Source organism: Cherax quadricarinatus, chromosome 44 (assembly GCF_038502225.1).
Source record: "Cherax quadricarinatus isolate ZL_2023a chromosome 44, ASM3850222v1, whole genome shotgun sequence".
NCBI lineage: Eukaryota > Metazoa > Arthropoda > Malacostraca > Decapoda > Parastacidae > Cherax > Cherax quadricarinatus.
This window is the reverse complement of record NC_091335.1, coordinates 4375523-4391407: the sequence shown is the minus strand read 5'-3', so window position 1 is coordinate 4391407 and position 15885 is coordinate 4375523. Positions and strand designations below refer to the sequence as shown.

Sequence of the window (15885 nt, the reverse complement as noted above, 5' to 3'; positions counted from 1 at the left end):
CATTCCTTCAGACTCATCCACCTCCCTGACTCACACACACGCTGGAGGATCCACATTCACTACTACACACTTCCGTAACTTCACAAAGGAATGTCGACACTAGATATTTGTGTCTACCAGGAAGCAATTGTACAGCCTTCTACAGGCTCTTAATGCAGTGGTACCTTAACCTTTGCTCTGATACAATGGCGCTACCCCTACAATTATTATACAAGTGTAAATTACCTGGACAACCATAAAAAAGTCAGTCAAAGTGACTTATTTCCACAATCATAGTACTAATCACCTGCACATTAGTACACAATAACATAAAAAAAAGAAATTAACACAGCCTTCCTTATCTGTGGTAACATCGCACCACAAGCCTCATGAAACTAATGTTAATATTACAACATATTAAGACGGTTCCTCCATGATATGTTTGCCTCGCGTCTCTCAGAATATTCCCCACAGACACACCGGTGTGAATTATTCAACTAAAGCATCCATATTTTTTTGTTTTATATTGGTTTATGTGCATGTGTTTATATCAGCAATTGTACCCGCTCGTGTATATATGAAGGGAATGTATGAGTATAGTGGTTCCTACGCTCTTATATGGGTGTGAAGTATGGGTGGTGAATGTTGCAACAAGGAGAAGGCTGGAGGCAGAGGAGATTAAATGTCCGAGGGTAATGTGCAGTGTAAATATTATGCAGAGACTCCGTAGCTTGGAGATTAGAAGGAGGTGCGGGGTTACTAAAGGTATTATCCAGAGGGCTGAGGCATGATTACTGAAGTGGTTTGAACATTCTGAGAGGATCGAACAATATAGAATAACTTGGAGGGCATATAAATGTATAGTAGAAGGAAAGCAGGGTAGGGTTCTTCCTAGTAAAGGTTGGAGGGAGGGGGTCTGCCTGGAGTCTACCTGGAGGGTATTCCGGGGATCAACGCCCCCGCGGCCCAGTCCACGACCAGGCCTCCCGGTGGATCAGGGCCTGATGTTATAGTTTTTAAATTGTAGAGTAGGATTGCCTCTGGTTAGACAGTGATGGAGTGAATGATGAAAGATTTTCTGCTTCTTCGAGTCACCCCGCCATGGTAGAAAACGGCTGATGTGTTAATAAAAATATAATACATATCCTGTTTCGTGAGAGTGACAGAGCTGGTAGACAACAACCATCCAGGGAGGTACTATCCTCCTGTCACACGAGTGTGTCAGAGTTGACAATAACAACCATCCAGGGAGGTACTATCCTCCTGTCACATGAGTGTGTCAGAGTTGACAATAACAACCATCCAGGGAGGTACTATCCTCCTGTCACACGAGTGTGCCAGAGTTGACAATAACCACCATCCAGGGAGGTACTATCCTCCTGTCACACGAGTGTGTCAGAGTTGACAATAACAACCATCCAGGGAGGTACTATCCTCCTGTCACACGAGTGTGTCAGAGTTGACAATAACAACCATCCAGGGAGGTACTATCCTCCTGTCACACGAGTGTGCCAGAGTTGACAATAACAACCATCCAGGGAGGTACTATCCTCCTGTCACACGAGTGTGTCAGAGTTGACAATAACAACCATCCAGGGAGGTACTATCCTCCTGTCACACGAGTGTGCCAGAGTTGACAATAACAACCATCCAGGGAGGTACTATCCTCCTGTCACATGAGTGTGCCAGAGTTGACAATAACAACCATCCAGGGAGGTACTATCCTCCTGTCACATGAGTGTGCCAGAGTTGACAATAACAACCATCCAGGGAGGTACTATCCTCCTGTCACATGAGTGTGTCAGAGTTGACAATAACCACCATCCAGAGAGGTACTATCCTCCTGTCACATGAGTGTGCCAGAGTTGACAATAACCACCATCCAGGGAGGTACTATCCTCCTGTCACATGAGTGTGTCAGAGTTGACAATAACAACCATCCAGTGAGGTACTATCCTCCTGTCACACGAGTGTGTCAGAGTTGACAATAACAACCATCCAGGGAGGTACTATCCTCCTGTCACATGAGTGTGTCAGAGTTGACAATAACAACCATCCAGGGAGGTACTATCCTCCTGTCACATGAGTGTGTCAGAGTTGACAATAACAACCATCCAGGGAGGTACTATCCTCCTGTCACATGAGTGTGTCAGAGTTGACAATAACAACCATCCAGGGAGGTACTATCCTCCTGTCACACGAGTGTGTCAGAGTTGACAATAACAACCATCCAGGGAGGTACTATCCTCCTGTCACATGAGTGTGTCAGAGTTGACAATAACAACCATCCAGGGAGGTACTATCCTCCTGTCACATGAGTGTGCCAGAGTTGACAATAACAACCATCCAGGGAGGTACTATCCTCCTGTCACACGAGTGTGTCAGAGTTGACAATAACAACCATCCAGGGAGGTACTATCCTCCTGTCACACGAGTGTGTCAGAGTTGACAATAACAACCATCCAGGGAGGTACTATCCTCCTGTCACATGAGTGTGTCAGAGTTGACAATAACAACCATCCAGGGAGGTACTATCCTCCTGTCACATATGTTTGCCAGAGACGCTAAGACCTATATTTACTTTCAGGTGAGTCGATACATTTAACCATCTTTCACTACACGTGTTGTTCCTGTTTACCCACCAATAAATGGTGGTACCTCAGAATTAGCTGACTGTTGTGGGTAGCATCGCAGGGATGGTAGGATAACTTTGATTTAGATAAACTTTGAAAAGAGATGAGGAAAAATACCGTTGTAAATGAGATGAGATACCATACAGTGATTTGTACGGTGAGTGTGTATGCTTACAGTGTACAGTGTCTCAGCTTGCAGTGTACAGTGTCTCAGCTTATAGTGTACAGTGTCTCAGCTTACAGTGTACAGTGTCTCAGCTTACAGTGTACAGTGTCTCAGCTTACAGTGTACAGTGTCTCAGCTTACAGTGTACAGTGTCTCAGCTTATAGTGTACAGTGTCTCAGCTTACAGTGTACAGTGTCTCAGCTTACAGTGTACAGTGTCTCAGTTTACAGTGTACAGTGTCTCAGCTTACAGTGTACAGTGTCTCAGCTTACAGTGCACAGTGTCTCAGCTTATAGTGTACAGTGTCTCAGCTTACAGTGTACAGTGTCTCAGCTTACAGTGTACAGTGTCTCAGTTTACAGTGTACAGTGTCTCAGCTTACAGTGTACAGTGTCTCAGCTTACAGTGTACAGTGTCTCAGTTTACAGTGTACAGTGTCTCAGCTTACAGTGTACAGTGTCTCAGCTTACAGTGTACAGTGTCTCAGTTTACAGTGTACAGTGTCTCAGCTTACAATGTACAGTGTCTCAGCTTACAGTGTACAGTGTCTCAGTTTACAGTGTACAGTGTCTCAGCTTACAGTGTACAGTGTCTCAGCTTACAGTGTACAGTGTCTCAGTTTACAGTGTACAGTGTCTCAGCTTACAGTGTACAGTGTCTCAGCTTACAGTGTACAGTGTCTCAGCTTATAGTGTACAGTGTCTCAGCTTACAGTGTACAGTGTCTCAGCTTACAGTGTACAGTGTGTATCCCAGGTTACAGTGAGTATACCAACTTCCAGTGTGTATCCCAGGTTACAGTGAGTATACCAACTTCCAGTGTGTATCCCAGGTTAGTAAGTAAGTTTATTCAGGTATACACAAATACAGTTACATAGAGTTATCATACAAAGCAGCATATGTGTAGACAACCTGGGATAACCCCAAAAAAGTCTACCGTGGGTATACCAACTTCCAGTGTGTATCCCAGGTTACAGTGAGTATACCAACTTCCAGTGTGTATCCCAGGTTACAGTGAGTATACCAACTTCCAGTGTGTATCCCAGGTTACAGTGAGTATGCCAGCTTCCAGTGTGTATCCCAGGTTATAGTGAGTATGCCAGCTTCCAGTGTGTATCCCAGGTTATAGTGAGTATGCCAGCTTCCAGTGTGTATCCCAGGTTATAGTGAGTATGCCAGCTTCCAGTGTGTATCCCAGGTTATAGTGAGTATGCCAGCTTCCAGTGTGTATCCCAGGTTACAGTGAGTATGCCAGCTTCCAGTGTGTATCCCAGGTTATAGTGAGTATGCCAGCTTCCAGTGTGTATCCCAGGTTACAGTGAGTATGCCAGCTTCCAGTGTGTATCCCAGGTTACAGTGAGTATGCCAGCTTCCAGTGTGTATCCCAGGTTACCGTGTACTTCACTGTAATGTGTCACGTGGTTGTCACGGTTCACCAGAGACAGTATGTTGTCAATATTTACATTGTTCTCGAGTTTATTATCAGTCTTCAGTGTCCCACACACACACACACACACACACACACACACACACTCACACACACACACACACACACACACACACACACACACACACACACACACACACACACACACAGTGAAGAGGCGGGGCCAGGAGCTTGGAATCGACCCCTGCAACCTTAACTAGGTGAGTACAACTAGATGAATACACACACACCCACACACACACACACACACACACACACACACACACACACACACACACACACACACACACACACACACACACACACACAGTGAAGAGGCGGGGCCAGGAGCTTGGAATCGACCCCTGCAACCTTAACTAGGTGAGTACAACTAGATGAATACACACACACACACACACACACACACACACACACACACACACACACACACACACACACACACACACACACACACACACACACACACACACACACACACACACACATACACACATACACACATACACACAGGAGAGTCATGGGAGACATGATAACGACATACAATATACTGCATGGAATAGATAAGGTAGACAGAGACAGGTTGTTCCAGAGATGAGACACAGAAACAAGGGGTCACAATTGGAAGCTGAAGACTCAGACGAGTAACAGGGATGTTGGGAAGTATTTCTTCAGTCATGGAGTCGTCAGGAAGTGGAATAACCTAGCAAGTGATGTAGTGGAGGCAGGAACCATACATAGCTTTAAAATGAGGTATGACAAAGCTCAGGAAGCAGGGAGAGAGAGGACCTAGTAGCGATCAGAAGTTGACAAGAAGAATGAGAAATGTCTATAATTACACGTTTCCTATTTTTCGTGAGCCTCCTCGTTGCCAGACGTATAATAGCTACATCTTAAGTGACCTAACTTAATATATTGACCTAGGATGAGAGGCAAGCGTGTCACCACAGTGACCTAGCTGGTCAGGGACAGCGGGTGTAAGGTGACTGTCTCGTCTCGACCCTGGGATTCAACCCGGGATCTTTCAGTTGTGATCCGGACCTTGTACAAGATTATTGCAGGTGTCTCGTTACACTTTGTTGTGTGTGGTTATCTGTGGCACCTGTTGGTGGTGTTCAGTGTCTAGGCTAGTGAACACTGAACATTCTAATGTAGTGTACACTGTCTAGGCTAGTGAACACTGAACATTCTAATGTAGTGTACACTGTCTAGGCTAGTGAACACTGAACATTCTAATGTAGTGTACACTGTCTAGGCTAGTGAACACTTTGAACATTCTAACAGTGTACACTGTCTAGGCTAGTGAACACTATGAACATTCTAACAGTGTACACTGTCTAGGCTAGTGAACACTATGAACATTCTAACAGTGTACACTGTCTAGGCTAGTGAACACTATGAACATTCTAACAGTGTACACTGTCTAGGCTAGTGAACACTATGAACATTCTAACAGTGTACACTGTCTAGGCTAGTGAACACTATGAACATTCTAACAGTGTACACTGTCTAGGCTAGTGAACACTGTGAACATTCTAACAGTGTACACTGTCTAGGCTAGTGAACACTGTGAACATTCTAACAGTGTACACTGTCTAGGCTAGTGAACACTATGAACATTCTAACAGTGTACACTGTCTAGGCTAGTGAACACTATGAACATTCTAACAGTGTACACTGTGTAGTCTAGTGAAGACTATGGACATTCTACATAGTGTACACTGTCTAGTGAACACTACCAACATTCCCACACAGTGTACACTGTCTAGTGAACACTACCAACATTCCCACATAGTGTACACTGTCTAGTGAACACTACCAACATTCCCACATAGTGTACACTGTCTAGTGAACACTACCAACATTCCCACACAGTGTACACTGTCTAGTGAACACTACCAACATTCACACATAGTGTACACTGTCTAGTGAACACTACCAACATTCCCACATAGTGTACACTGTCTAGTGAACACTACCAACATTCCCACATAGTGTACACTGTCTAGTGAACACTACCAACATTCCCACATAGTGTACACTGTCTAGTGAACACTACCAACATTCCCACATAGTGTACACTGTCTAGTGAACACTACCAACATTCACACATAGTGTACACTGTCTAGTGAACACTACCAACATTCCCACATAGTGTACACCATCCTAGACACCGGCTGATGTAACGTGAATCTTGAAGCACTAAGAAGGTAAGGGTGACGCCAGCAACAGCAGTAAATCTCTCTCATACAGCTGTTTACGGTGCCAGCAGAAAGTTGTGTGAGTGGCTGGTGGCATCGCTGGGCGGAGCTCCAGCTAGATGGGGCACAGATATATACACACACACATATATACACATACACACCTAAAGCCCCGTAATACAAGTATACTTCAGTCTTCATATCCTCAAGGGCCACAGCAGCAAGAACTCCTCCTTCTCCCTAAACATACATCAAAAACTCACTTTAAATGCTCCTGGGGCATCCTTGCTGCCCCGTGCCCACCTGGATTTAGCAGGTATAGATGAGTATTACACAACTGGCCAAGTCGCTTCAAAGAAACAACTGCTGTGTAAATGTGTTAAGAGACCCCAGTCCTCCTGGTAAAATTAAACAATATACATTAAATACTAACTATACGTATACATAAACCACGTGTATACACGAACCATGTGTATACTTATAAACCAGGTTCATACACAGCACCACTCATCATGGTTGTAATACTTGACTGTATAATGCGGAAGCCACTCTATAATTCCTTTATTTATAGTAAGGAGTCCGTGAGGTTACGAGGCGAGGCTGTGGACCTGATTCTGAAGCAACCTCCTCGTGTATAGTGGGTTATGAGATGTAGTGTGGTGAGGGAGAGAGCTCACTTCAACGGTAGAGAAAGCTCTCTTGTCAGAGAGTGATGCGTCAGTAGTGAGATTTGATGTACATGAGCTCAGCTCACTATGTAAGCTTAAAGCTGGTGTTCTTCTTCAGCTCACTAAGCTTAGAGCTGATGTTCTTCCTCAGCTCAGTATGTAAGCTTAGAGCTGGTGTTCTTCCTCAGTTCACTAAGCTTAGAGCTGATGTTCTTCCTCAGCTCAGTATGTAAGCTTAGAGTTGGTGTTCTTCCTCAGATTACTATGTAAGGTTAGAGCTGGTGTTCTTGCTGTGTTCTCTCTTTATTGCTGTGTTCTCTATTACTGTGTTCCATTATTACTGTGTTCTGTCTTGATTATTATGTTCTGTCTTGATTACTGTGTTCTTTCTTTATTACTGTGTTCTATTACTGTGTTCTGTCTTGATTACTGTGTTCTTTCTTTATTACTGTGTTCTATTACTGTGTTCTGTCTTTATTATTATGTTCTGTCTTAATTACTGTGTTCTCTCTTTATTACTGTGTTCTCTCACTGAACACTTTCGCCCCTCGGAGAACTTTCCTAAGCTAGGGTGTTCTCCTATGTCTGGGAGATACTAGGATGTTCTCCCAGGTCTGGGAGATACTAGGATGTTCTCCATGGTCTGGGAGATACTAGGATGTTCTCCCTGGTCTGAGAGATACTAGGATGTTCTCCCTGGTCTGGGAGATACTAGGATGTTCTCCCAGGTCTGGGAGATACTAGGGTGTTCTCCCTGGTCTGGGAGATACTAGGATGTTCTCCATGGTCTGGGAGATACTAGGATGTTCTCCCTGGTCTGGGAGATACTAGGATGTTCTCCCTGGTCTGGGAGATACTAGGATGTTCTCCCAGGTCTGGGAGATACTAGGATGTTCTCCCTGGTCTGGGAGATACTAGGATGTTCTCCATGGTCTGGGAGATACTAGGATGTTCTCCCTGGTCTGGGAGATACTAGGATGTTCTCCCTGGTCTGGGAGATACTAGGATGTTCTCCCAGGTCTGGGAGATAATAGGATGTTCTCCCAGGTCTGGGAGATACTAGGATGTTCTCCCTGGTCTTGGAGATACTAGAATGTTCTCCATGGTCTGGGAGATACTAGGATGTTCTCCCTGGTCTGGGAGATACTAGGATGTTCTCCCTGGTCTGGGAGATACTAGGATGTTCTCCATGGTCTGGGAGATACTAGGATGTTCTCCCTGGTCTGGGAGATACTAGGATGTTTTCCCTGGTCTGGGAGATACTAGGATGTTCTCCCTGGTCTGGGAGATACTAGGATGTTCTCCCAGGTCTGGGAGATAATAGGATGTTCTCCCAGGTCTGGGAGACACTAGGATGTTCTCCCTGGTCTGGGAGATACTAGGATGTTCTCCCAGGTCTGGGAGATACTAGGATGTTCTCCCAGGTCTGGGAGATACTAGGATGTACTCCCAGGTCTGGGAGCTACTAGGATGTTCTCCCTGGTCTGGGAGATACTAGGATGTTCTCCCTGGTCTGGGAGATACTAGGATGTTCTCCTTGGTCTGGGAGATACTAGGATGTTCTCCCAGGTCTGGGAGATACTAGGATGTTCTCCCAGGTCTGGGACATACTAGGATGTTCTCCCAGGTCTGGGAGATACTAGGATGTTCTCCCAGGTCTGGGAGATACTAGGATGTTCTCCCAGGTCTGGGAGATACTAGGATGTTCTCCCAGGTCTGGGACATACTAGGATGTTCTCCCAGGTCTGGGAGATACTAGGGTGTTCTCCCAGGTCTGGGAGATACTAGGATGTTCTCCCAGGTCTGGGAGATACTAGGATGTTCTCCCAGGTCTGGGAGATACTAGGATGTTCTCCCAGGTCTGGGAGATACTAGGATGTTCTCCCAGATCTGGGAGATACTAGGATGTTCTCCCAGGTCTGGGACATACTAGGATGTTCTCCCAGGTCTGGGAGATACTAGGATGTTCTCCCAGGTCTGGGAGCTACTAGGATGTTCTCCCAGGTCTGGGACATACTAGGATGTTCTCCCAGGTCTGGGACATACTAGGATGTTCTCCCAATTCTGGGAGATACTAGGATGTTCTCCCAGGTCTGGGAGATACTAGGATGTTCTCCCAGGTCTGGGAGATACTAGGATGTTCTCCCAGGTCTGGGACATACTAGGATGTTCTCCCAGGTCTGGGACATACTAGGATGTTCTCCCAGGTCTGGGAGATAATAGGATGTTCTCCCAGGTCTGGGAGATACTAGGATGTTCTCCCAGGTCTGGGAGCTACTAGGGTGTTCTCCCAGGTCTGGGAGATACTAGGATGTTCTCCCAGGTCTGGGAGCTACTAGGGTGTTCTCCCAGGTCTGGGAGATACTAGGATGTTCTCCCAGGTCTGGGAGCTACTAGGGTGTTCTCCCAGGTCTGGGAGATACTAGGATGTTCTCCCAGGTCTGGGAGCTACTAGGGTGTTCTCCCAGGTCTGGGAGATACTAGGATGTTCTCCCAGGTCTGGGAGATACTAGGATGTTCTCCCAGGTCTGGGAGATACTAGGGTGTTCTCCCAGGTCTGGGAGATACTAGGATGTTCTCCCAGGTCTGGGAGATACTAGGATGTTCTCCCAGGTCTGGGAGAGACTCAGGGTGCAGCTTGCCAGTGTGATCATACAACAGTCTTGCTCAACTAGCAGAAATATTTAGCCTACAATATATGGTAGTTGAAACCTAACTCGTTATTAGTGTAGTCCTTAATAAATATAACCTGTAAAGATATATATATATATATATATATATATATATATATATATATATATATATATATATATATATATATATATATATCTATACATACCTACACATACAGTTGACCCTTGAGACGGGGGTTAGGGGCGCCGACCCCCCTGCACAGTCGAAAATTCTTGTATAATTTTTGACTTCTCAAAAACTTCAACTGCTAATAGCCTACATTCGATTAATCTTACAATAAAATACGATAGTAAATAATAAAATAGATTAGTATCTACATACATTTTATGCATTCATGACATACCTAACTTTCTATTAATTTTTTCGGTGGCAAATCTCCAAAAAAAATAAAAAATAAAATATATTTATCGAAAAACATTCCCGTATTATTATTATGCTCGTGAAGTGCTAAACTCTTAAGGGTTACACAGCGTCTTATAAATGTTAATAAGGTTTGATCTGAAAAACGAGAGGGAAGGGGGGGGGGGTTGATCCAGTTCCTTAGACCAAGAGCCCTTCGTCAAGCATTGAGGACCCAACTTGATGGGCGGTAATCAGGTTTGATCCAAGGTTGGGTATTAATGTAAGTTCCATTGCCTTGGATCAACTTATGGCAAACTATTCTGTGGAGATGTAGTAACGACTGGTTGTGTACTCTATGAATTTAATATAATTTATTGTTAACTTCACTAGTGGCGTAGCTGTCATGTTCGAGCCTCGTCAATGTTCGAGCCTCGTCAATGTTCGAGCCTCGTCAATGTTCGAGCCTCGTCAATGTTCGAGCCTCGTCAATGTTCGAGCCTCGTCAATGTTCGAGCCTCGTCAATATTCGAGCCTCGTCAATGTTCGAGCCTCGTCAATATTCGAGCCTCGTCAATGTTCGAGCCTCGTCAATATTCGAGCCTCGTCAATGTTCGAGCCTCGTCAATGTTCGAGCCTCGTCAATGTTCGAGCCTCGTCAATGTTCGAGCCTCGTCAATATTCGAGCCTCGTCAATGTTCGAGCCTCGTCAATATTCGAGCCTCGTCAATGTTCGAGCCTCGTCAATATTCGAGCCTCGTCAATGTTCGAGCCTCGTCAATGTTCGAGCCTCGTCAATGTTCGAGCCTCGTCAATATTCGAGCCTCGTCAATGTTCGAGCCTCGTCAATGTTCGAGCCTCGTCAATGTTCGAGCCTCGTCAATATTCGAGCCTCGTCAATGTTCGAGCCTCGTCAATGTTCGAGCCTCGTCAATGTTCGAGCCTCGTCAATACCTTCAGAAAGAATGGAATACCAAATGAATATCAAAGTAATTATCTTTTTGTCATCTTTATATGCTTAAATAATTTTAGAAGTATAAAATTATGGACAATAAATTCACTCATCTATTATTAACAGCTTCATTATTATTATTCTTGTGTATGTTTTAATAACATACAAAGATACATTATTCGTTAAGCACCTCTTGAGGTGTTGTAAACATGAGGGAAAATACTGAAGATTGAGGCTTCTCAGTGCACGACCTGTGTCACAGAACTTTCAACGTGCTGGGTGAAGGTACGATTTGAGGTGAGAAGATTTCTCTGCTCGTAGTCTTCCAGCTCCTGCTGGGCCTTGCGATACTTGGCCAAGTTGAGAGCAGCGATCTCTTCGGCCTCTTCGATCTGGTGCTTATAGGACTTGACCTTCTGCTGCAGCTTGTCAAGAGCGTCTTGCATCTTCTCTTGGTTCTTCACGTCCTCGTCAAACTGGAAGGAGATCTCCTTGACGCGTCTCTCACTCTTCCTCAGGTTCTTCTGAGCCTCGGAGTGAAGGCTGACCTCCTTGTCCAGCAGGCCCTCCAGTTCACGAACGCGGTTTTCCAGCTTAATGTAGGCAGCCTTGCCCGTTTTCTGCAGGAGGCTGTCACTCTCCTCCAGTCGAACCTGAAGTTCCTTCACCGTAATCTCCAGTCCCTTGCGCATCTTCTCTTCCGTCTGAGCATGGTCTTGTTCGTTACGTAGTTCGTCAGCCAAGCGGGCAGCGTCAATCATTGCTTTCTTTGCTTTATCCTCTGAGTTTCTGGATTCTTTCAGTATTTCATCCAGGTCAGCCTGAAGAAATAAAAAAAATGTTGTGTAGATTTTGTAGCGTTAAATAACGTTTGAAATAAACTTAGCTGCTTCAATAATTTTCATCATGAATTTTATGATAGTAAAAAAGCCGTTTTCCTTATACCAGAATGATGGTTTTCTGGTGTATTTACTTGAAGTGGTCTCAAAAATTACCCATTTTCTGCTATGCGTGTTAAATTCTGTTATAAGCGTTAAGTTTACATTAACTTACCCTAAGCTAAAGTTGCGTACATAGAGAAATCCGCTTAACTCCAGAGAATAAAGACAAGATTCTCTGTATATGATGAATTCGTTGACAAGAACAGAAAGGAAACTTACGTGAAGTGTTTGCGTCTCACTCTCGAGTTTCCTCCTACTGGCTGTAAGTATTCCATTGTCAGTTGTGAGTTTAGTTATCGTTGTGTTGGCATCAGAGAGCTCAGACTCCGCGTTCCGGCGGCCACGGTCAGACTGCTCCAGAAGAGCGCGAGACTCCTCCAGCTCACCCTGAAGAGTCAACAGCCGACGCTCTGACCCACTGAACTGCTCCCGTAACTCGACAAACATCTTGTGCTCTTCCTCGTACCTGGTCTGGTGCTCCTTGACTTCGCTCTGAAGTTTCTTTACGAATTTTTGCAGCTCCGAGTTGGCTTTATTGGAATGATCTAAGGCAATCTCGAGCTCATTAATGTCAGTCTCGAGTTTTTTCTTAAAATGAAGAGCTTCACTTTTAGCCTTAGCTTCTGTCTGGAGGGAAGCTTGCAGTGTTTCAACAGCACGTTGGTGGCTTTTACTGTAATACGTATCAACAAATCAGAGAGTATACGATACATCTTAATACTTATACAAATACACTACCATACCAGCCTCTCAAGTTAATGTTACCATCCACCCTCAGTGTAAGACGTTGACAACAACTGCAATATTTGTACCATCGTTATCTCAGCATGAATTCAGTGAAATAAATTAGCATTACACAGCTTAAATAACTGAAACATTCACTGTTATTATTATTGTTGTTATTTTACTATTATTTTTATTGCTATTATTGTTAATTACGTTCATGGCGAATAACTCGTATATTATACAGTGATCTGGCACTGGCAGGCATTCAAATTTAATTCATGGAAGTAAAGAGTAGCTCCAGTCTTTTGGATCAAGAACCAACATGGAAGTGCATCTCCAGAAGGGGACTCGAAGGGTTTCCTCAGTCATCCTTAAGCCACATAATTCCATAAACAATGCAGTGTAATGGTCACTCTCTCTGACTGGATTAACGGACGGAAAATCGAGATTCCAACACTTCCAAATCCACATGGGTTTATCTAGTGCCTCCTGAAATCTATCATAGAACTGGTTGGGCTCGAACTGGCCTGTGAGTTTTGGGACTCACTTGTGGGTTCGATCCCCACCCGTCCTGTGGTTTGTTTGCAATCGTGTCATTGCGATTTCGTGAGTCAGTTTGACGTGGTAAACTTCCCAGTTATATGACTTGCGAAATCGTAATGACACAAGTGCAAACAAAGCGCGGGTGGGATCTGAACTCATGGCGAGCGAGTCACAAAGCTCACAGGTCAATTCGAACCCTACCAGTTCTATGATAGATTCCAGGAAGCACTAGGTAAACCCATGTGGATTTGTAAGTGTTGGAGGCTCGATGTTCCGACTGTTAATCCAGTCAGAGAGAGAGAATAATACTCCTAGAGGTCTATGGAGTAGCGAGGGGGGGGGGGATAAAACTCAAAGCCAGTGCGTAAGCCACTAGCATGGAGTCTTACCATTTACTTGCCATGGGTTCTAACCCCACCCGTACTGTGGTTTCCTAATTTAATGTTCATTCAATGGTCTCTCAGCCGCCCCGTCTATGAAAACATTTATTTTCTGAGGTTCTTCGGCTATTAACCAAATTTACCCAGCACTACAATTTACATATATTTCATTTTCTGTTCCCAATGTATTTTTGTATATCCAAAAATGTGTTTAAAGAAGCACGTGAGCAAACACTAGGACATATTTATTAGAAAACGTTTCGGTCCTGGGACCTTGATCAAGGTCCAAGGACCGCAATATTTTCTAGTAAATATGTCCTTATGATTGCTCACCTGTCTCTTGAAACTAATTCGTCGGTATCAATTAACAAGGTTTGTACCATCCAAAAATGTAAATAACATATAGGACACTGACCGGATATTGTCGAATTCATCCTCCTTTTCTTGAATGCGTCGATCGATCTCCTGCCTGACTTGTCCGAGCTCGAGCTGGCCACGAAGGACCTTGTTTTCTTCCTGCTCGAGGGCCGACTCTGCTTCTTCAAGAGCAGCTTGAAGTTCCTCCTTCTCAGCCTCTAACTGTCTGATAGTTTTCTGGGAATCGTTGAGGGTGTTGGCGCCTTCGGAAATCTGATCGGAGAGATTCTTAATTTCATCGGAGAGGCTTTTGTTTTCGCGTCGCATTGCCTCAACGTTTTCCACCTTCTCTTCGTAAGCAGCGTTGAGGCGGAAGTTCTCGGTGGATAAAGTACGGTACTCCTTCTGGGAAACATCGAGCTCCATAGCCAGGTCATCAACCTTTATTTTCCATTCACCGATAATTTTATCAAAGGTCCTTTGCTTCTTCTCCGCAGCAGCAGCTAAAGTCTGCGCCTTCTCAACTGCTATTTGCATCTCCTCAAACTCTGCTAAAGCACGTTGTTTGGTCTTTTCCAAATTCAAATTTTTGACATTCAGTTGCTCAATTTGTGCTTCGGCTTCTTCAAGACGACAGGCAAGCTTCGTACGAGCAGCTTCAAGTTCTTCAGCTTTAGCAACACCTTCAGACTCATACTTGGAGCGCCACATGAGGGCCTCGGCACTGGCCTTTGACAACAAGCGCTGTAATTCAGCCTTGATTTCATTTTCTTCGTCAAGTTGTTCGCGCAGACCATCAACATCGTGCTCCAGGTTGCGGTACTTGGCTAGCAGGGTCGCGCGCAACTGTCAAAATAAACATTATTATTAACAGTATTTCTCTTGTTATTATTATTATTATTATTATTATTATTATTATTATTATTATTACTGCATTCACGTAGGGGTTATACACCACCTGCGAGGGAAGGGATTGGGGATGACTCCAGGAGAGGAAGGGAAGCCCTTCGCCAGCGTAGGGAAGAAAGCAACGGTACACTGAAAATTATGCTGACATGAATCACGAAACTACTGTAATAACACAATTGTTTTACGGTTCACTGGTCATGGGTTAAAACTTCACCCGTTACTTTTTTTTTTTTTTGTACTGAGATGAATGAGAGGTTTGAGATGAAGGAATAAAACAAGTGTCAGTGACTGACTACAGTAAGCAACACTTACCTTGCATTCCTCATTAGCAGTCTTTTTATTGTCTTCCACTTGGTTACAAAGAGACAACTTGAGCTTGTTTAGTGAACCAATTTGGGCCTCTGCTTCCTCCAGCTGCCGCAAGAGGTCAGCGTTCTCCAGAGAAAGCTTCTTCTTGGTGGCGTCGTAGTCACTCAGAGTGCGAAGTCCATCGTCACATTTAGCTTGAACTTCGTGGAGCTGATGTTGCAGTTGCTTGTTAATCTTTTCAACTTCGGCCTGGACCAAAAAAAGTTCGGTCAAAATAAACTTGGTTCGTGAACTAACGCTCACTCAGAGATTTACACAGAAACATAGAGGCGAAGAGACTCGCCACCCCAGCAGCCATAATAAGGTGTGTGCACTCATCTATTTGTTATCGTTGTATATGAATGTTATACATTACCGATAAGATGTGCAACATCCGGGTATCTTCAACTCAAGATACTTATTTTTTTTTTATTTTTTATATTATATATATATACATATATATATATCTCACTGGAATAAAGGCACAGTTGGTGTGGGACTTCACCTATTATATGCTCATGTTGACAACAACATTCTCTACTCTTGGTCAGCAGAGATGCTACTGATCATAGGGAAAAATACAAACTCGAAAATTTATTTGAACT

At 44.2% G+C, this 15885-nt stretch overlaps 1 protein-coding gene across 2 annotated transcripts in view; it reads right to left on the bottom strand.

The window, feature by feature from the left end:
- Positions 1-11190: 11190 nt before the first annotated feature.
- The window catches only part of LOC128697534 (myosin heavy chain, muscle), a 36009-nt gene continuing 31314 nt past the window's right edge, over positions 11191-15885 (bottom strand). For both annotated transcript variants that reach the window (XM_053789301.2, XM_070093994.1), the window contains 4 exons: positions 15245-15490; positions 14082-14869; positions 12237-12690; positions 11191-11897 (listed from right to left, as the gene is read on the bottom strand). In XM_053789301.2, the coding sequence (XP_053645276.2) occupies positions 11316-11897; positions 12237-12690; positions 14082-14869; positions 15245-15490 (2070 nt within the window). In that variant the 3' untranslated portion in view covers positions 11191-11315. The remainder of the gene's footprint in view (positions 11898-12236; positions 12691-14081; positions 14870-15244; positions 15491-15885) is intronic.